The 21083-nt window shown below is 32.5% G+C and overlaps 2 protein-coding genes and 1 non-coding gene across 5 annotated transcripts; 2 read left to right on the top strand and 1 right to left on the bottom strand.

The window, feature by feature from the left end:
• Nucleotides 1–1740: 1740 nt before the first annotated feature.
• On the bottom strand, nucleotides 1741–5343 carry LOC101203341 (H/ACA ribonucleoprotein complex non-core subunit NAF1). 3 transcript variants are annotated; one of them, XM_031881030.1, is made up of 4 exons: nucleotides 4828–5343; nucleotides 3655–4544; nucleotides 3425–3502; nucleotides 1741–3252 (listed from the first exon to the last, which is right to left on the bottom strand). In XM_031881030.1, the coding sequence occupies exons 2-4, from the start codon at nucleotides 4360–4362 to the stop codon at nucleotides 2008–2010; spliced, it is 2031 nt and encodes a 676-aa protein (XP_031736890.1). In that variant the 5' UTR covers nucleotides 4363–4544; nucleotides 4828–5343; the 3' UTR covers nucleotides 1741–2007. The 3 variants fall into 3 exon arrangements, with proteins under 3 accessions (XP_031736890.1, XP_031736891.1, XP_031736889.1); XM_031881031.1 differs by having other exon boundaries at nucleotides 3655–4258; nucleotides 4828–5342; XM_031881029.1 differs by having other exon boundaries at nucleotides 3655–5343.
• Nucleotides 5344–14661: 9318 nt separating this feature from the next.
• LOC101203586 (L-type lectin-domain containing receptor kinase IX.1) lies at nucleotides 14662–16897 on the top strand. Its single transcript, XM_004148060.3, has one exon. The coding sequence runs from the start codon at nucleotides 14662–14664 to the stop codon at nucleotides 16612–16614; it is 1953 nt and encodes a 650-aa protein (XP_004148108.1). The 3' UTR covers nucleotides 16615–16897.
• Nucleotides 16898–20825: 3928 nt separating this feature from the next.
• On the top strand, nucleotides 20826–20913 carry TRNAY-GUA. The gene is given in 2 exon segments: nucleotides 20826–20862; nucleotides 20878–20913. It is a non-coding gene; the product is annotated as a tRNA-Tyr (tRNA).
• The last annotated feature ends 170 nt before the right edge of the window (nucleotides 20914–21083 follow it).

Raw genomic sequence — 21083 nt, 5'->3', positions numbered from 1 at the left:
TTTTGGAAGAAGCGAGATTCTTTATTGGGTGGCAAATCTGCTTGCAGCGGTTAAAAAACAATAGTGAGAACGTAAGTTAGAGAGAGAGCCATGGTGGACAGGGGTGAGGTAGAGGCACGACCTACCAACAATTGAAGATATAGCAAGCGGACGAAGGTGCGATGAAGGCAATTGAAACGGTAGTAGATATGACACTGTAACAAAGAACCACTATTAGCAATTGTGGGAAACGTTATTGCACTGCTATGAAAGTGTTGACCACGGTAAACAATTGTATAAACCATGAAAAACAATCGTGTTAATTATGATAAGCGATCGTGTAGTCCAATATAAATTATCGTTAAAAACTTAAAATCTAACAGTCGTGTTAACCATGTTAAATGATTATATTGACTATTGTAAGCAATCGTTTAGATCATGTCGACACAATCGTGTAGTTCGTTTAGTAAATGATTTAAAGGCTTCAACTTTAAAGACTGTATTAATCATAGTAAACGATCGTATTGACAATGGTAAAAAATCGTGTTGATCACGTCAACACGATCATATAATTTGTTAAAAATGATTGAAAAAAACTTCAAATTTTAACAATTGTGTGACAATAGTAAATGATCATGTCGATTATTTAAAATAATATTTAAACGATCTTAATATTCTCGAGTACGAGAAAGATAAAGAAGAATGTTAAAACAATTTCAAAGAATCTTGCTGAAAATGATAAATAGAAAATAGAAAAAATAAATCGTTTAAAAATAGAAAAAGATCTAGAGAAATAGAAGAGAAGAAATAGCAAAGATTGACAAATCTTCACCAATATTCAAAGACAAATATAAAAAATTATAAAAATATATATTTTATGGTACATGAATTATTTTTTTTGTTACACAGACCATAAATATTTTTTTGACTTTGTTACATGTGTAAATTATCCATTTTTATATGGAAATGATTTCTATATATTTTCTATTTTACATACTTCAATTATATATATTTTCTATTTTACATACTTCAATTATATATAATTTTATTAAGTTTTATTAATTATTAATCTTTAGTCAAATTATAAGAATGTTCCCAACAAAAAATAAATACTGAACTTTGAAAAGTTTAAAAAATGATTTTAACTCTTCAAAAAAAAAATTTTAAAAATAGATTTATTGTTAGTTTTAGATGAAAACTTTCTTTAGAAAAAAAGGTTTTAAAAAATACATTTATATTAACTTCAAATTTTGATTTAAAAATACTATTACAAAAGTTTCATAAATACTATTATTGAACTTTAAAAAAATACTATAATTGATCCTAATTTTAAAACAATTTTCTCACAAACAAAATAAAAACCAAAATTTTAAATCAAAACATAAAAGTTCACAAAATTCTAGAATAATAATTTCTCCTTCAAACATACTATATCTCAATAACATACACTAAACTTTGAAAACTATCCTCACAAACATAAGTTTTTGAAAAAAATAAAGTTGAAAATTACTCTGGTTGTTATATATCACAAGTCTTCAATACAGTATTACTTATCTTTTATCCCTTCTTTTTTCACCCCCTATTTTTCAGTACAAATAAATAAATATGCACACATCAACACAATAAATTTACTGTAATAAGAATGAAAGCAATAATGGAAACACTAATAAATTTTTGAACATAAATGTTTCAAGGAAGAATGTTAGTAGTTAATGTGTTTTAAAAGACAAATATATTTTTTTCTTGTTTTAAATGGCGGACTGAGACAGCAAGAAATTATTTTAGAGCATAAAACCACGACTAAACAAATTCTAAAATAGATCTCAGGAGGAATTGTGCAGTAGAGAAGACGAATATAGCCAACAAGCGATTAAAAAGAAACTAACCCCTGAAATAAATGATTGCGACTACTAACTTCCTAATTCTCATCCAACCCAGATTGATGAAAGGATTGTACACGACAGATTGTAATCAAAATTTAGGAATTGCACATATGCAAACCTCTATCATGAAGAAACGAGTAATGGTTCATCTACTTTGTCGTCCACCTCTTCTACCTCTAAAATGATTTCCTCCGCGACCATGAGATTTTCTTCCCTGCTTTGAAGATGAGTTTTGGTTAAACTGTTGTGGTGCTACGTTTCCTGAAAATGTACCTGGCGGGTGCGAGTTTGGGGGATTGAATTGTTGTGCTGCAGGCTGCAAGTTGTTTTGATTCTGTCCAAACTGTAGTCCACCGGAATGGATTCCTTGTGCCCCTACCGCTGTCGAGGAATTAGGTAGGGCAGATGATGGACCTACGAACCCCTGTGGATAAGCTGCTCCAGCAAATGTATTCAGCATAGGCATTTGAGGCATTTGAGGCATTTGAGGCATTTGAGGCATTTGAGGCATTTGTGGCATTTGTTGTGCAGGATTCTGTAATAACCAAGGCATGCCATTCATTGGAAGACCGTTGGGAAAGAACGGATTCTGCTGCTGCTGAAACTGAAATGGCATTTCTGCTGGCCTAATACCATTCATTGCTGGTGTAAAGCAGGGGTTGTACGTAGGGGGAAACGATGACATAATACCAGTTCCATTCATAAAGCATTGTTCTGCAACTGAAGGGTTTGGACAACCACCGTGATATACAAATGGTGCCAAAGGAGGGCCAGTTTGCTGGTTTTGATTCGGAGATGGCCTAACCATATCCATCTTTGCTTGATGTGGTGTAGGGTGATCAAATTTTCTGCCTTCAGATATTTTTGCTTGCTCAGGAGTGCACTGGCCGTAAAATTTCTTGGGCTCATCAGGAACATTCGCATTCTCAAATGTACGCTCACCAAATTTCCTGGCTTTAGCATTGTTTTTCTTCTTCCTACCATTATTTTTGTTTGCATTGATCTGTTGGTTATCATTCATAGCCCTCTTAGCCAACCTTTGCATTTTCTTGAACTCAAGCTCTTTCTCATCATCTGAGAACTCACCATCATCTGACACCTCTTCATCATTCACTCCAGATGCATCATACCCCTTCTTGTATAGGTCTTTGTTATTTAGAACATAATCTGCAAACTCAAGAACGAAGGAGACGTGGGTACCACCACTAATTCCAAGAGGAACTTCACTTTCAGAATTGTACCTTACAGAATAGTAAGGATTTTTTACAGGTCCAAAGATTTCATCTACCAACCCCAATGGAGATCTAGCTTCAGTTATCCAAAGAATAGAGCCTTCGCTGAGAGGATTGTGCTTCTCAACACCCTCTACAATGACTTGATTGCCAAGCATCTGAAAAGTAGTAACAGAACTTCAAATTCAACTCAAGTATAATTGCATAACATCAATACTCAGAAGGGCTGCCTCTTAAAGATCGTTTAGTTGCATAAACAATGAAAACCATGAAATGGGAAAACAAAGAAAGAACTGAAGTACTTAATTCTATTAAAATCGAGGTACTTACTGACAAAACAACTCCAACAGGAAGCATTTGGTGGTGCGGCTGCAACGTAGCATGCACTTGAGGAACTGGAGGAAGAACCTACAAGCAAGCCAAAAAGAAGAAATGCACCAATATTGACTATTAATAAATTGCAACATCAACCTTGGGCACCGAAAATACAGTCTTCATTTAAACGTGTACAAAGTCCAAAGGACTACTTGCAAGCATCAGGATGTAAACAGAAAACGAACCTTAAGCTCATTTTTAGAAGTAATTGGCCCTCCTTCAGCCCCAGCCTCTTCCTCTTCTCCATCAAGGTCTTCGTCATCCTCCTTGAGGTCTTCACCGTCATTATCCCACGCAACCATGTCATCTGCAAAAGCTTCTTCGTCCTCATCATCAGCATCCCTTATCTCACCTTCTTCAAGTTCACCAATTTCTCTCTTTCCCTCCGCTTCTACAATGTTCTCCTTCTCTTCTTCATCATCGCAACCGGCACTAGTGGAAGAAGATGAATCCTCTTCCTCTTCATCTACTTCATTGTCGCTACTTCCCCCAGAGCTACTACTACTAGATGTTGAAGCTGAACTTGTGCCCTCTGACTCCACATCACCTTCACCATCATCCGCTTCAGACTCCAACTCAACCTTCGAAATGCACCCACCATCAAGAACCAAGCTAACCTTTGACATCCCTTCTTCAATGATGGAATTGAAATCTGTAGAGTTACTACAAGCCTCACCATCAAGAACCAAGGTAACCTTTGGCATCCCTTCTTCAGTGATGGAATTGAAATCTGTAGAGTTACTACAAGCCTCACCACTCGTCTTCATTTCTATTTTAAAATCTTCAGACCTGACAAAATTTGATTGAACTCCATCAATAACTGGAACAGACTTTTGAACGGATTGACTCAAATGGGCATCTCCTTCAGGAAGAAGCGTTTGTGTATCGACCATATTGGGCGATGTTAATTCGTCAAACCAGTCATTTAAAGAATCGTAATCGAGGAAGGAATCGACGAGTGAGTAATCGATGGCCTTGGAGTCAAAAGAGTCAAGTGGTTCAGAGTTCTTAAGCTTAGAAGAATCGTGAAGAAGGCCGTCGGGGGCAGAAGCAGTGTTGGTGTTGGGAGCAAACTCTACCATCGAAGAGCACCAAAATTGTGATTCGATTGAAAGGGAACAAAAGTAAACATCTATATCTCTAGCTATCCAGACTACATATAGTTGCAGCTAAAGCGGAGAATCTCAACTTATTATCTTGAAATGCAAAGCATATAACGAATTTAAAGTTTTAATGAATTTAAAGTTTTTCAACTGAAAATGGAAGACAAAGACGAGAGAGCCGGCGGCGGCACTAAGCTGCAGAAGAAGAGGAGATGACGATTTTAAGAGGAAGAAGAAAGAGTTTTGGGAGAATACCAGTGACAGAGTAACAAGAAGGGAGGTTACAGCAGCGTTATCGGAAGAAAGAAAACGACAGCAACAATACGAGAAGAAAGACAAGAGAGCTGAGCTGGTGTCGGCTGCTGCCTCTGAAACCGAGACCCAAAACCCACCGAAATCACCTCCTCTGAACGGAGATCAAGGTGTTGAGCAACCCAGTGCAACCGAACTAAAAACCAACTGCCGCCACGAAAAACCCACGGCTAAACCCCGCAGGAAAACCGCTCGAAACCCGCCTAAACCGTCAGGCGTCGGATGCTGCGTGTGTGGTTTGCAGAAGAAAGAAACTCACTCTCTGTATACGTGAATGTCTGGTGCCTCCGTCTGTCAATGTGTGTTCGAAGACTGCACCTCACCCTCTCTTCTTTTGCTTTCCTTATTGATAGACCTAGAAGAAAGAAGATGTAAGTATTTGCAACGAGGGTGGTGGTGGTTTGAAGAGGAAGAAGAAAAAGGCGTGGAGGCGTGGAGGCGTGGACCGAGCACGTGAGACTATGAGAGTGAAGAGGCAAATATTTATTTTTAGGGTTTCCTCCACTTTTTTTAATTGTATTTTATAATTATAATTATAATTATAAGGTGTGCTCAGTTTTTCCTTTTTTTCATTCTTTCAGAAACTGGGTGGGTCCACATAGTTTAATTTCTTTAAAGAAAAATATCTCTTTATTAGGAAATTATAAAAAAAAAAAACAAAAATCAATTTTCAAGGGATTATAGGTTTTTGGAATTGCTCATGATAAAGTGGAGTTCCAAGACAAATTTAAGAGGTTACTACGTATGATCCATACCTATTAATTCAAATATTAAAATTGTATTCCCAACCACTACACTATCATCGTGATTTATTCCAAGTGAAATCGTCAAAAATAATAAATTTGACCAAATATTTACAATATATAGTAATATTTTAGATTATATCAATAATAATTATTAATTGATAGACATTGTTTCTGTCAGTGACATTGATAGACATTCATAGAATCCATCAATTTATATCAGTGATAGAATCTAAAATTTTGTTATAATTGTTAAAATATTCTATTTTATTTTTTATTTTTTTAAATGCCCCTTTTTTAGCATTATTTAATATATATATATATAACACTTCAAAATTAATATTAAAATACAAAAATCATTAATGTGAGAGAGAGCACGTGTCCTGCTAGCCTCTATGTAAATTTGCGGTGGATGTGGAAGTATTCGTTTGGATGAGTTTCTAGAAGTAAAGACAATGTCTTTTGATTTTTTAGAGATTTATTTGTTGCCTATTTATGCAAAAGCAAGAGCTATTGTGGAGGGGTTGTTGTTTGTGATTCATTGAGTAGTAAACTTTTATTACTATCCTTTCGTATTTGTGAGTTGTTGATTCATATGATGAATAGATCTATTGAGTCTCATTTGGATGTTCATCCTTTTTAGTATATGTTTGACGTTTACATGACCTTCATGTTCTCTCTTGAGTGGCTTTCTAATGCCAAATAGTTGATAGTATCATGATATTTTTTGTGTTTAATCACTAAGGCCTGACGGCAGGTTTGGTTCCAAAAGTGAAGAGGGTTATAAGATATTGATAAAGACAATTTGAATTACATTACGTTGATTAGAATTTAGATTTCAAATCCCTAATTTATTTTATTTACTTAACTTACAAAATGACCTTGAAGAAATATCCTCAAGAGGAATTTAGATTTGCTTGTTGTGTGATCTGGCATTGGAAGACGTGTTATGTATAGAGGAATTTATGGAACTTGCTATACGTGTTGAGTTTACTACACATAGGTGCAATTTCGCAAAAGAGTGTGGTAAACACTTGAGTTGAGAAAAGGGTATACAAGGACGTAATTGAATATGCATAAATATTATGTGAAATAACTATCCAGTATGCGAGAGGCATACGACGTGATAAACTATGAAATATTAAATTAAAAATTTGATATAACACCTATTCTGATAACTGATCGTGACAATATGACAAATTTGATTTATTTCACATAGTGGCATGTAGAAGTTAGGCATGTAAAGTCGAGTTATTCTTGAGTCTGTATTCCGTCCCTTTTTTGAAGATTTGTGTATCAATGATCAAATGTACTCTTATAGTTATTCATTAATGAAGTTCTCTTCTTTCTCTCAAGCTTGACTTCCGTGTTTAAAATTGTAGTCTATGAAATTGTTCTGCTTACTAGGTGTTCAGCGTGTCATCCCATGAGAGATGCTCATTGGGCGACTAGGCAACATGCCTCCACTTAGTCGCATGAAGTAACCTTTGGAGCAAGACGTGACAACATAAGAGGGTAATTCATTACAATGAGAATGGTCAACAATCGATGAAAATGTAACAAAATTGAAAAGTTTTATTGGAACAATGTGTTCGATCACATGTTTCAATTACACGCACGAGTTGGAGGCTTGTGTCGAAGGAAATAAAAGAAAATTTCTACGACTTGATTAAGGTACCAACATAACTTTATATTTTCTGGTTTACTCTACTAGACCATGATGTATATAATCAACACAAACATTTGGTAAAGAGTGTTAAGTTAATATCTTTAAAGATTTTCCTTTAAAAGTATTATTACTTTTATTTATGAATTATGTCATGTTGATAATTTATTTGGTACTTTATTAGATCATGAACAGTACGAACAAGGAGAAGAGAAAAAAGTACATGTACAACAATCGATTATTGAAGCGGAAAGGGTACGCTAATCTCTCAAAAAAATTAGTAAGATAAAATGTAAATGTGTGATTATGTAATACTGGATGCAGAAAAACAAGTCACAACACGAAGAACCAACTGAGCGATGTATTTTATGAAAACATGCTTGATTAGGTAAGGATGAAAATACTCCTGACAAAAGCACTCAAGAAGTCATTGATAGTATAGCAAGTGAGGTTGATTGATATTTTGTACCATTATTGGTTAATGATTTTTTTGTTTTTTTGCCGGTTTTCATTTTGATAGAATGAAATAAATAAATATCAATCAATCAAAAGGTCGAAGGTGTTAAAGCACTGATAAGTGATGATATCCTATCACAAACATAGGAACCAAAGATCCTCTAAGAGATTTAGTGGAATGGGTAAGTTTATCATGTCAACCGAATATTTTCGTACCCAAAAACAAGTTTCTAAACTTAACAAAAATGAGGGTACAATGAGGCGAAAGAGAAAGCTAAAAATGATGGCACATATTAGAGAGCTAGAGAAAAAATAGAGAAAATAGAAGGGTTCAAAAGAGGGTGAAATAGACAACGATAAACACGATGATGAACTAAATGAAGACCATGCGGAAGGTTAAATATGTTGTTTTCGTATCATTTACTTTGGGTTGGATGTGTGTACTTATGAATTCATGTAACCAATTATAGTTTGTATGTATGTGAAGGACATCTTATTGAGACCGAAAAACATTTCTCATAACACGAAAATTGGTGTTTCTATTCAAAATATGGAAGAATAAGATGGCGGATCATCAAAGCAAGATGAAAATGTAAGTGTGATTCTACACTCATTCTGTAGTTTTTTGTTTGTACATAAGTTGTGACACAACACACCCAAAAAAAATTGTTTTAACCTTTTTTTTCTTTTTGTAGTTGAAGCCAAAATCCTTGAAACGAAAAAGAAATTCCAAACAAATTAAAGTAAAAGTAGAAAAGAAGGTTGAAAAAGTTTTTTAAAAAAACAAACTTCTAGTACGAATGAGACATCGAGAAGGATTAAGGCAAGGTTTTATAGAGGCTTTAGTGTGCTTTTTGTGTAATATTCTATTTTGATGTCATTCTTGTGTTGCAACCACTCCAAAGTAGGACGGTACTTCTTATTTCTTGGCAATGGGATAAAAAAATGACACATTATTGTCGCACCAGTTGGGACTGCATTCGATTATGATACGAATGGTAAGAATGTATGGCCAACGACACCTTCTAATAATCGACAACGAAAAAGTAACATTTTTTTTAACTTATGTTGTTTTGTTTATTCAACTACTTTGATCATTGTAACAATTAGATACTTACATATACGACGAGGACAAAAAGTCAAACATAGGTTTTGGATTTTCATCAATGATACCTATTCAAAGTTCACCCGATGCTTTACGGTGCTTACTTCATGAGTTGGAACATGCTAGAGAAATAATACAAATAGATTGACAATGACGTGATATAAATAATTAAGTATCATTAAATAATTAATTTTGATTGAAATAAATATCATAAAATATCTAATTGTGATACTTTCTCTACAAATTATCTATCGACTTACATTGATGTGGATTACACAATCGAAAAAATAGAATCACGAAATCTAGTGATGACATATTTTAAAAGTCATGGAAACTAGTTTTTCTAGTAGTGAGTGTGGCCAAGCACACTTTACAAACAAAACACATCAACACCACCTCCAGCCAATCCATCAAAAGCCTAAGATCATTACAACTCCACAATTCAACCGTCATTAGTTGAATCTCAATAGTCATTGATGGATCCTATGGCTATTAAAAATAGGTTGAATTATAAAAAAGAATGCCCCTACACAGATAAAAAATGTTCATGAAGTTTCAAAAGTTTAAAAAATACGTTTGAATTTTCAAAATGAGTTAAAAACTAGAGGTATTTGCAAAAAAGACAAAACAAGTTATAATAATTAAGTTCATAGCACATAAATTTATTGTTTGCAAAAGTTGTAAAAATAAAGCCCAACCCACATGTACAAAATATAAAATGTCACAAATGTCTTCGTTACTAATATACATCTGATACATTTGATACTTCTTCATACACTTAATATATATTTGACACTTCTTGATAAGCTTTGGACCTTTGATACACTTGATGCACCATAATACTCTTTGATATACTCAATACCCTTTGATACACTCGAAACACCTAATACTTTTTGTTACACTTGATTCTTCTTAATATACTTGATACCCTTTAGGCTTTGATATACTTAAAGGCTTCAATGATGAGTTTGATACACTTGATGCACTATTAATAAACTTGTTATGTTTCATTAGTACACTAAACAAATTTGATACGCTTGGTGCATGTGATATGTTTGATACACCTGAAGTATTGCATATATACATTTAGTATTCTTCACTGGTACACACATATACATTTATTGTTAAATATTTTGAGTACTTCAAATCCTCATGAATGTGATAACAATGGAAAATCATGGCTTTCATTTTTTTCTTTATGGGTCAGTCCATTTACTTCTTTAATTGTATCTCCGAGATTCATGGCATTGAGATGTATCTCACCATCAAGAACCTATGGTAAATAATTGCTACCCTTAATGTGAAGGACCATAAGTTCTAGTTTTGCAAGATTTTTCATGGTAACATTTCAAAATGTACCTTCGACAGAGGAAACAGTTGGACCTCGTGCTGATAACGTGTTGTAAAAATGAGACATAGCAAAAATATGGATATCGAGAAAATATAATATTAAATAAATAATATATTTTTTTTAAATAAATTAAGAAAATAGGAAAAAAATATATAAAGTTTCCCAAAACTCTAAACTAACTCCACTATCTCCAATTTGTTTTGAAATTCAACCAATATGATTACATAGAAACTATGGCACCATATTAAGAAACATGCACAACAAATGGGATGATTAGTTTTTGACACTTGACAATTGACACTAATATGGGCATGCATGTATTTATCAGCAGATAAAGTTTTTTAATTTTTATATATTTATCATTTATTTAATTTGTTAGTATCTATAACATTTGTATGAAATTAGGTGAGCTATGAGTTATAGGGTCAAAACTCATTACAAATATACCAAAAAAAAAAAAAAAAAAACATTGATTGGCTCATCTCCCCTTCACGAATTTGAAATAAATAAATAAATAAAAGATAGATACTCTATTTCACGTACCTACAACATATATGGATGTATCAATATCAAATACGTATATGATATTGATTCTCTGCACACTTTAAGGTATTTAGGCTTAATAGGAAAAGTGTAACACCTCAAGCCCAAGATTCGAATAAGGATTCAGAATCTGAATTCGTCAACTAACAATCTTGATATTCCTCTAGATCCCCTATGACCTGGCTAATAACATTGTCATTCTTGCTTCTCGTGTAACACATCAGGCTCAAGATTCAAACCAGGATTCAAAATTGAATTCAGTAACTGACGACCCTGACATTTCCTTATGTCTCTACAACCTGACAACATTGTCATTCTTAGTTATGTTGAAGGTTTATTAGAGTGAAAGTTGTCCCCACAACCAACAACAAGTCATTTCAACATACTTTGTTCTCACTCACATTCATCTTAAAAAAAATCTAAGAAGGTCAGTCAACGTAAAAAAATTTCAAGTTAAACATGCTTAAGTTTGGAGTTACTATGATTGCCTTATCGAAAAGGAAAGTGATTCTTGTTGGTATAGAAGAAAGTGACTTTTAATTTTTCTAAGTTTTTCTTTATACCATACTACCATGTCCTTAATTAGGATCTCTTTCGTTTGGATGTAATCTCAGCTTGTTCATGTTCTTCTCTTAAAGTCAAAAAGACATTACATGAATAATTATATTGATGGATGAAATTAAGGAACGATGTCGGTCAAAAGTGAGATCGGCAATGAAGCGGAAGTCAAATATTGTATATAAAATGGAATTTTGTGTTTGTATGTTCGGGTTTTGTGGCTAAAGCAACCTTGTAAGTTTGAGGACGTTGGACAGGTTTCGTGTGAGAGATGGTTTGTCATCACCTAAAATGTAATTAAATAGAATAAAACTTTGGGTAGAATTGGGCATGTAGAAGAGAGAGTGATGTGAAGAGTTTGTAGAATTGATATGGCAACCCAATAGAAAGAGTGATAGGGTTTTTAATTAACTAAAACTAATTAAAACATTAATTTTACAGAACGGGGGACCAAATTAAGCAAATTAAAGCATTAATTTTAACCATAGTTCCATGCATATGCTTTCACTTCAAAATGACCAATAAATTGACATAAACAAATTCAAGCATCTAATTTAATTTTCACAACAACATTGATAATATAAATACAAATATGAACAATTAATTTTGTATAAAATAAAATATAACTATCAATGCCCAATTAAGGAAAAACACACCTAAGTTCCACTCTAAGTTGGATTTGTAATTTAAGATGGAGATGGTTTGCAAAACAAAAGAAAAATAGGTGTGATGTCTAACCCAATAACAAAACTTTTTAAATAAAGAAGTCGAAAGTTTTAGTTACCTCATGTTGAACCATCGAGTTTCCTAATCTTAGATAAATTAAAATATGTTATCTCTCAAGCTAAATTGGTCAGAGTTTTTTCTGTTTATAAATTGTTAAGCTCGATCTCGACCAAGGATGGATATAGGAGTTTGGTTTGGGCTTTTGACCCGAAAATACTATCTTTCCATGGCTCAAATAGAACATATGCTTTGTTCATCAAACGGGGAAGGTTAGCCTAGGTCTCATTCTAATTCATCCTTGGTCGAGGCTAAAGTCGAGGCAAGGTTGGCTGGTTTGGGCTTTTTGACCCAAACAATTATTTTTCCAAGGCCCAAATAGACCCAAACAAAGAAGGACGACCTCGGCCTCATCCTTCGCCAAGGTCAAGGTGATTGGGCTATTTTGAACAAGTTGCGTATGGATCTTCTTTAAGCTTACGTTGACGGGCCTAACATTCTTGCTAGGCACGTTAGGGTTTCATCCCTTTTAAGTCTTGCTATGTTGGACCCTAGTCCCTTCTGTCTTCTCTTTCTCTTCTTGGATCATTTTACCCACGATTCTAGAATATATTTACCCAAAACAATAATAAAATAATTGATTGCAAAATCAAATAAGAGAAAGACAAAAAAATTTATAGTAGTTCGACGCAACTGGCCTACTCCACTTCTCAAGCTTCACTTGGTTATGTCACTACTAATTTGACTCTGATTTTCACAACTTAGAGTTAAAACGCTACTAATTGACCATCGAGTCATATACCACATCATCCCCATATTAAGATTTTTCGATGATTTTGTTTTGCTTATCAATTTTTCATTTGATTGATTTTTTCTTTAGCCTGGTTTGAGTGATTTAAATTGTGTTTCCTTTATTATTTCAAACTTTAAGTAACTGACACTTTAAAAAGTACTAAAACAATGCGTAACTAAAACATGTTTGTCAGTTGTTATCATCAAAATATTAATTAGTCCATTAAAATTAAAGAGAACAAAGATGGAGAAAATGGAGAATATAAATGTAGATATTTCTTTTGTAATTTTTTAATGTTACATATCACACAATAAAGCTATAGATCAAAACTCAAGAACTAAAAATGTTTTTTTTCTTCTAAAAAGTCGAAGGTTTGTATTAAAGAAATCAATCCACTAAAACAAAGAAAGTAGGGAACATGGGAAATAAACAATCCATAACTATCTAACCCCAACTAAATAATACCAAAAATTACATAACACCACCGTTGAAGAGAATGGAAAATAACTCAATCATTGATGCTAAAAACAATATAAAATAATATCACTTGAGAGAGACCAATAAATAAAGAGTGTCAATAGAATAAACTTCCAAAGCTTTTCCTATTATTTCTTAAGAATGGAAGAACTAAGAAAAACTTAGTTTTATATAGAGAAAAGAAAAGTAAAAAAAAAAAAAAAAAAATACAAGTTGATTATTTGAAAACCACAAGAAAAGCACTTGGTCAAATGAGTGCCTACCAAGTAATACATACTTACTCTTGGGTTCACTACAAATTTTCTTTTATAAATTATTATTCAATGCATTATACTCTCCATGTTATTTTAAAATTGTTATTTGACAATACTTGTGTATTATACATTTTTAATTTATAATTATAGACTACATTTATTTCCTATTAGTAGTAAACTAGAATAGATTAAGACGGTATATTAGTGTCTTATCACTAAAATTGTTAATGTCTATCTTTACGTATATCTGCTTATCACAAATATAAAATAAAACTTTATTGACAAATTTTTATTATGGTTGAATTATTTAAATCAACTATTTCATGCCAAAGTTAATCATTTTTCAAAGTAGAATATCGTCTTACCATCAAATTTTAAGATGATAATTAATATGTAATATTGTTGATTTTCTTCTATGTCGTTCTTATTTTAAAAATCTTTTATGTCGACAAATAAAAAAAATCTAGTGTGTAATGATAAAAAAAAAAAAAGAAAATTAAAGTTTAAGAAATTAAAAAGTGAATATAAACTTGGTCAAATTGTGACTTGGCATTAGAGAAGAATCAAACGTTTTCACACCATAGCTCCAAAGTCATTAATACCAAATTTTCAATATGAATATGAAAAATGCTAAATTGTGTGAACTAATCCACGTATCAATGAATTTCTCCAAAAGGGTAAGGAAAATAATTTCTCATTAAATATAAAAAAGATTACAAAAATAATTATTGTGGTAGTTGCAGTTACACTTTCAAACTTCAAATAATAACCGACTTCTAAATTTATAAAAGTGTTGAAATTTGACTCTCAAACTTGCAATAATCGTAAAAGTTGGATCTACAAATAACAATAATTGAATCATCAAACTTAGATAATGATTGCCGTTTATACAACTATGAAATTTAAGAGTTGAATTTTAAAATTTAGATAAATACTATAGTTTAATTTTGTAAATTTAATTGTATAATTGCAACTGCCAATATTTTAGGGATGATTTTTGGAAATTCTCATTAAAAAAACGAAAGAAAGAAAGAAAAACCCTTATATTAAGATTACAAACTCCAAATGTCGTCCCATTACTCATCAAACATTGATCTTGAATCATCAAATGGGTACTTTCTTGTACCTTCTTTCAATCCCAAGTCTTTTTTTTCTTCTTCTTCATCTTCCTTTCCTTGCTGTTTCAGTTTCATTCAAACAACACCAATTCGATTCCATTGATAACAGCATGCAATATCAAGGAGATGCTGTTGCTTCTAATGGAAAGATTTTGCTTAGTGGCCCTAAATCTTATTCCCATGTTGGTAGAGTTATTTACAAAGATACAATCCCAATTTGGGACTCTAAAACTAGAAAACTCACTGATTTCTCAACCCATTTCACCTTCTCTATTGATACACAAAATCGAACAAAATATGGTAGTGGGATTGCTTTCTTCTTAGCTCCACCTGACTCTCAAATCCCTACAAATTCAGCTGGTGGGTATCTTGGACTTTACAACAAGACCTATAAAAACACCCCTATCAACCAAATTCTTCATGTTGAATTTGATACTCATATCAATGATGAGTGGGATCCTTCTTATGAACATGTGGGTATCAATATTAACTCTGTCTCTTCTTCTAATACTACTCATTTTAACGTTACGTTACATAGTGGGGATTTGGCTGATGTGTGGATTGACTACAGTTCAACCACTAAAAACTTGAGTGTTTCTTGGAAATACCAAAAGACATCTACTTCATTAGAAAATACTACCTTGAGTTATCATATTGATCTAAGGGATATTCTTCCTGAATGGGTGACAGTGGGAATTACAGGAGCAAATGGTGCAAATGTGGAAAGACATACTCTGTTTTCTTGGGAATTCAACTCTACATTGGATATGAAGCAACCAAGTAAAGATAGTGGAAACAAAGTTACTGTCATTGTAGGTGTAACAGTTTCAGTTGGGGTTTTAATAATTGTGTTATTTGCTGTACTTTGGTGGTTGAAGCGAAAGAAAAGGAAATTAGGAGAGGAAGAAAATCTTGAGGAAGTGAATTTGACATCCATTAATGATGATTTGGAAACAGGGGCTGGGCCAAGAAGGTTTTCTCACAAGCTTCTTGCCATGGCGACCAACAACTTTTCTAATGAGAGGAAGCTAGGGGAAGGAGGATTCGGTGCAGTGTATAGAGGCTACATACCAAGCATAGATTTGACAGTAGCTGTGAAGAAAATATCAAGGGGTTCGAGACAAGGGAGAAATGAGTATATAACCGAAGTGAAGATCATTAGTCGGCTTCGTCATCGAAACTTGGTGCAACTCATTGGTTGGTGTCACGATAAAGGTGAGTTCTTGTTGGTTTATGAATTCATGTCTAATGGTAGTCTTGATTCTCATCTATTTGGGAAAAGAACCCCTCTTGGTTGGACTGTGAGATATAAGATTGCTTTAGGTCTAGCCTCTGCTTTATTATATCTCCATGAAGAATGGGAACAGTGTGTGGTTCATAGAGATATTAAATCTAGTAACGTCATGTTGGATTCAAACTTTAATGTCAAGCTTGGAGATTTTGGGCTTGCTCGATTAATGGAACATGAGTTGGGTGCTCGAACAACTAGGTTGGCTGGAACTTTGGGGTACTTAGCACCAGAATACATAAGTACAAATAGAGCTAGTAAGGAATCTGATGTATTTAGTTTTGGAGTGGTCGCTTTAGAGATTGCTACGGGGAAAAAGTCAAGAACGTCTTTGGAAGAAGAATCCCATAAGGGTTTAGTAGAGTGGGTTTGGGATCTTTATGGGAGTGGACAATTGCATGTTGGGATAGATGAGAAATTACATTCTGATTATGACAAGAAACAAGTTGAGTGTTTGATGCTAGTTGGACTATGGAGTGCTTATCCAGACCCTAATCTTAGACCATCCATAAAACAAGTGATTCAAGTTCTAAGCTTTGAGACAATGATGCCTAATCTTCCAAATAAAATGCCTGTTCCTACATACCCTGCTCCTTCCACATCGACAAGCTCAAATGAACATTCCTTCACGGTTAGTCTTGACATGGGTCGTTGAACAAGAAGAATGTGATGTGGTTAAGTTGCCATTCTACTGTTATTTGTTTTTAGTCCACGTAGTTGTGTGAAAGTTAATGTTTTTGTTTTGCTTGTAGTTTTCATTCCAGTAACAATTACACATTGGAAATAATATTTGGAAAACGTTTAAAGGATAGAAGAACTTGCACTGTTGTTGTTGGTTTTGCATGCATCCAAATTTAATTGTATTAGAAAATGTAAACTTTTGATAACTGTACTGTAGGTTTATATTCATGTTATACATCTTTTATATTATTTACTAAGTTACAGTTTTTCATCTAATCTACAAATAAAGATAAAGTAGTAAAGTGTGAATTGATACAAATAATTACGTGGTATTCATATATTAACTACATTTACAGTTATATGAAAAACAATTTATTATATTATTAGGGAGAATAAAATTCAACATACAATAAAAAACGCCTCTAAAATTAGAGAGTTTATCTACTTTAACTAGCACGATTCATTCTCGTTACTTTTTGGCTTCCTTCATTTCTTCACCATTGTTAATCTCCTACGTCCAAATAATCCCAAACTAATAATTAAAACAACTCCAACAGAAACAGCAATAGCTACAACAATTTCATATACTCAAACTGGTATCAAATTCCCAAACAGATATGAAAGGGGACAATGAATAAACACCAGTGGTAGATGTAAATCCAAACATAACCCTTTGAGGAAGAGCATCACTTAAATCAGCCTTGTAACTCAAGAAATTATTTTCAACTGGTGAACCTGTCCTTTGATATTCCCATGACACACTCAAATCTTTGGTTTTAGAATCATAAGAAATCCAAACATCAGCAAAATCTCCATTATGTAAAGTAGCATCCCAAGGAGTGGAATTAGAGAAAGAAGAAGAGTTAATATTAATACCCATATGTTGATATGGAGAATAAACATCATTATTTAAGCCAATTTGAAACTCAATGTGAATAATTGGAAGGGACTGAGTATTGGAATTGTAAAGTCCAAGCAAGGAAGAGCCTGAATTTGGAGGGATTGGCCAACCAACAGGGGCTAAGAAAAATGCAAAGCCATCTCCATATGATATTGCATTATGGAAATCAAATTGGGAAGTGAAATGAGTTGAGAAACTTGTGAGTTGAGATGTTGTTTGTAAATGGCTTGAAAAACAGCAAAAAGGTTTGAATTAGGATAGTAATTTAGTGGAATATCTTGTGGAGAATGAAAACACAGTTCGTTCACGTATGAGAGTTCTCATTCTAAACTCAGAACATTAATTACATGATGTGTGCTCACGCACATGTCTAAAACTCGTTTCCAACTCAAAATGTTTCTCTTCTATAAAATTCATTATTCCTCTTTCTCTTCTAACATTTTTAACCTTTTTGCATATATATCTCTCTCTCTATAAAGTATTCTCACTGTGTCATTTGAAAACGGAATTATTACGTTTGCATTTCTCTTTCTATTTGCCTATGTGGTTCTTCCATAGCTTTTAAAATTTTCAATATATTATTATCTAATGCAAATGCTAATTCCACACTACTATTGTCAATTTCAACCCTAACGCCAAGTCCAAGTTATAACCAATGTCAAAGCTAATGCTAATGCTAAAATTTTCAATAAACTAACAGCTAATGCAAATGTCAAAAATGGCAACAACAAAATGTTAATTGTGGCTTACTTCTAATTTTCTTGTGTGTGTAACTTCTTAAATTATAGTCTCTACACAAAGCCTTCTTTCCTCATGTCAAATCTCCATAAATTATAGTCTCTAAACAAGTCTTTTTATTTGGAAAAATAATATATATATAATATTAGCCGTCTCGCTGCAAGAAAAATAGGTTATAATTAAGAAACTTCCAACTAATATTGTATTAACTATATTCTAAGCTTTTACGTTGATTTTAGACCTTCACTCTTCATTGTATTTTGTTCAGAAAACGTCTTATCAATCTTATAATTGCATTAATATATAACATTCATACATGAATTAATTTAGACTCTTACACATAATTGCCTTCCAGAATCGTTCATACCAATGTCACTAGAGAATGGATATGCCCCTCCAAATATCTTCATACTTGTACAATATTGTCTACTTTGCACATATATACATGTTCATGATTTTATTATATCTTATACCAATGAAGATAGTTGTTCTCCCTTATGTACTCGTGATAATTCCCTTATCTAACTTATGTGGAATTTTGATCACATTATTTTCAACAAATAGGTTAACTTGAAAAAAAAATTTAAAAACAATAAATAACAAGAGGACATATATCATAGAAAAGCGTACGAGAAGTCGAAGCATGATTTGACATGTGATTAGATGAAAGGATAAAGAAGAAACCTAAAGTGACAAATGATTGAAGTTAATTACACAACAGTATTATTTAAAAGTTTCAAATTAGCGAAAGAAAACATTATTTCAAAACTCTCTATTTGTTACCGTATTTACTAGTTTACATTAATCATTTTTTATTCTTTGCTACAATATTTACTCTTTCTTTCTCGAACAAAAAATAGTTTACACCTCAAACACATATTGCTCGTACGAGGTTTTCGAAGAAACATGTTTCGTAGAGTTGAACTTGTATTTATGTAGATTATGATACAATCTGATTCGATCTCTAGAGTACTTAATCCTCTAATTCTTTCTCGGTTGAATGTGTACAATTGATTTGAGGAATAGGAACATGTGATGTTCTTGAAGTTGAAAAAAGTTTGTATCTTCAAATGAGGTGGTCAGCTTCAAACTTCAAGAGTTAAGTAGTATTCTTGTTGTTGGGAGAATTCTCTTTAGGCGTTTAGTAAAAAATTTCTCAACCTCCACAAATGAAGAGAACTTTTCTATTGATAGAATTCTTTAGTGGGTTTTATGGACTTGGGCTTGATTGGTTCATGGATATGACTCTTAGGCCCAATTATATGAATATTGTCTCATTTAGCATTTTGAACTAAATTAAAGCCTATTCTTTTACTCAATTAAACTTTAGCCTAAATAAATAATATTTAATTTAACTATTATGATGAAAACACGTGGCTCTAAATTTATGTGTTCGATTTTAATTTGGGACACATGTCAAACCTTTAATTAGTATCAAATTCAATTATTTGTATTTTTGTCATTAATTTGGTAAGCGACGTGACAATTTGCAATTAGTCCATAATTTTTTTGTTGAACACATACTATTAGAATTAAAATTAAAATAATCTATACTCCAAATACAAACTATTATATAACCAAATTATAATAACGTAAGACTTAATTACTTCTTCTCCAAACATCTCTTAATGGTAAATTTATCCATCCATTTAGTCATAATAATTAATAGCCTAAATTGACTAATCTAAAGAAAATCGACCCGACTCTCTCCTAGGGGAAGCGTACTATTTATACGACGAATTAATTCCTAAATTAACTATTATAACGGTAATGAAAGCATTACATATACCACCTTATTAGTTCATTTGCATTAGGTTGAGGGGACTGGTTCAAATAAAGATCAAGTTAAATTATGGTATTTGTCTATTCTTAGCTTAGGTCTATTACGTGCAATATGAGAATGAAGGAAGAACCATATATAGATTATTTAACCAAAACCCTAACTATGACTAATGTTTTACTCGAACACTCACAAGGCTTTATATATATGTTACCGGTAAAGACATGGACAACGACACAGTACTATTGTATTTCAATATAATGCATGGTGAAGAAGTTAAAGATTATTCATCCCTTCATTGTTTAAACCCTAGAATTTGACCTACCTACACCTAAAGAAACTATACAGAAGTGTATTGGTAATTAAATTTGTTTAACATTGGTATATAAGTACAATATAATGCCAATAACTTATTTATATTATTATTATTGATGTACTCAATATAAAGCATACCAACAATAGTTACATATTTCAATGATAAGTATATAAAAATATTTCCACAATGAAGATTGTCATATCAGTACATCAACCTTGATTCAAATATATGTTATATTTCAAACATGGATGTATTAGTGCTTTATCAACATTTATTGAAGATTGGTATCTATAAGTATAATCATGGTATATCACCATATCAAGAAAAGAAATAAAATAAAATAATTTTTTTGAGAGATGGTACCATACCTTCTTCTTCTTTTCTTTCCTTTGTATGTGTTGAAAGTAATAATTTAAAAACTTGAAATTATTTGGTTTGCATTTTCAAGAACCGACCTTAGCTCAGTTGGTAGAGCGGAGGACTGTAGTTGTGTGACAGATAAATCCTTAGGTCGCTGGTTCGAATCCGGCAGGTCGGAGTTTTTATTTTTATTTATTTTTCGATCTCTTATTATTATTCTCTATTTTCCAAATATGTTTGAATTAAATTTCTGTGGTGATTTGACTTTTAGTTTTTAAAATTGTGGTTATTTGATTTACTATTCTAAAAGTAAGTTCCAATATTAATTTTGGGAAGCATTTTTGGTGT

Source organism: Cucumis sativus, chromosome 2 (genome assembly GCF_000004075.3).
Source record: "Cucumis sativus cultivar 9930 chromosome 2, Cucumber_9930_V3, whole genome shotgun sequence".
In the NCBI taxonomy this organism is placed as follows: domain Eukaryota; kingdom Viridiplantae; phylum Streptophyta; class Magnoliopsida; order Cucurbitales; family Cucurbitaceae; genus Cucumis; species Cucumis sativus.
The sequence above is the reverse complement of the archived record's forward strand: the minus strand, read 5'-3'. Positions and strand labels throughout refer to the sequence as shown.

Bases quoted from the DNA above. Each gene is read 5' to 3' on its own strand.
- LOC101203341 (XM_031881029.1), bottom strand. From the start codon at position 4,551: ATGGTAGAGTTTGCTCCCAACACCAACACTGCTTCTGCCCCCGACGGC. The intron at 3,503-3,654 runs GTTCGTTTTCTG...GCTTGCTTGTAG, and splicing joins CTTCTAAAAATGAGCTTAAG to GTTCTTCCTCCAGTTCCTCA. The intron at 3,253-3,424 runs GTAAGTACCTCG...ACTACTTTTCAG, and splicing joins CTGTTGGAGTTGTTTTGTCA to ATGCTTGGCAATCAAGTCAT.
- LOC101203586 (XM_004148060.3), top strand. From the start codon at position 14,662: ATGGGTACTTTCTTGTACCTTCTTTCAATCCCAAGTCTTTTTTTTCTT.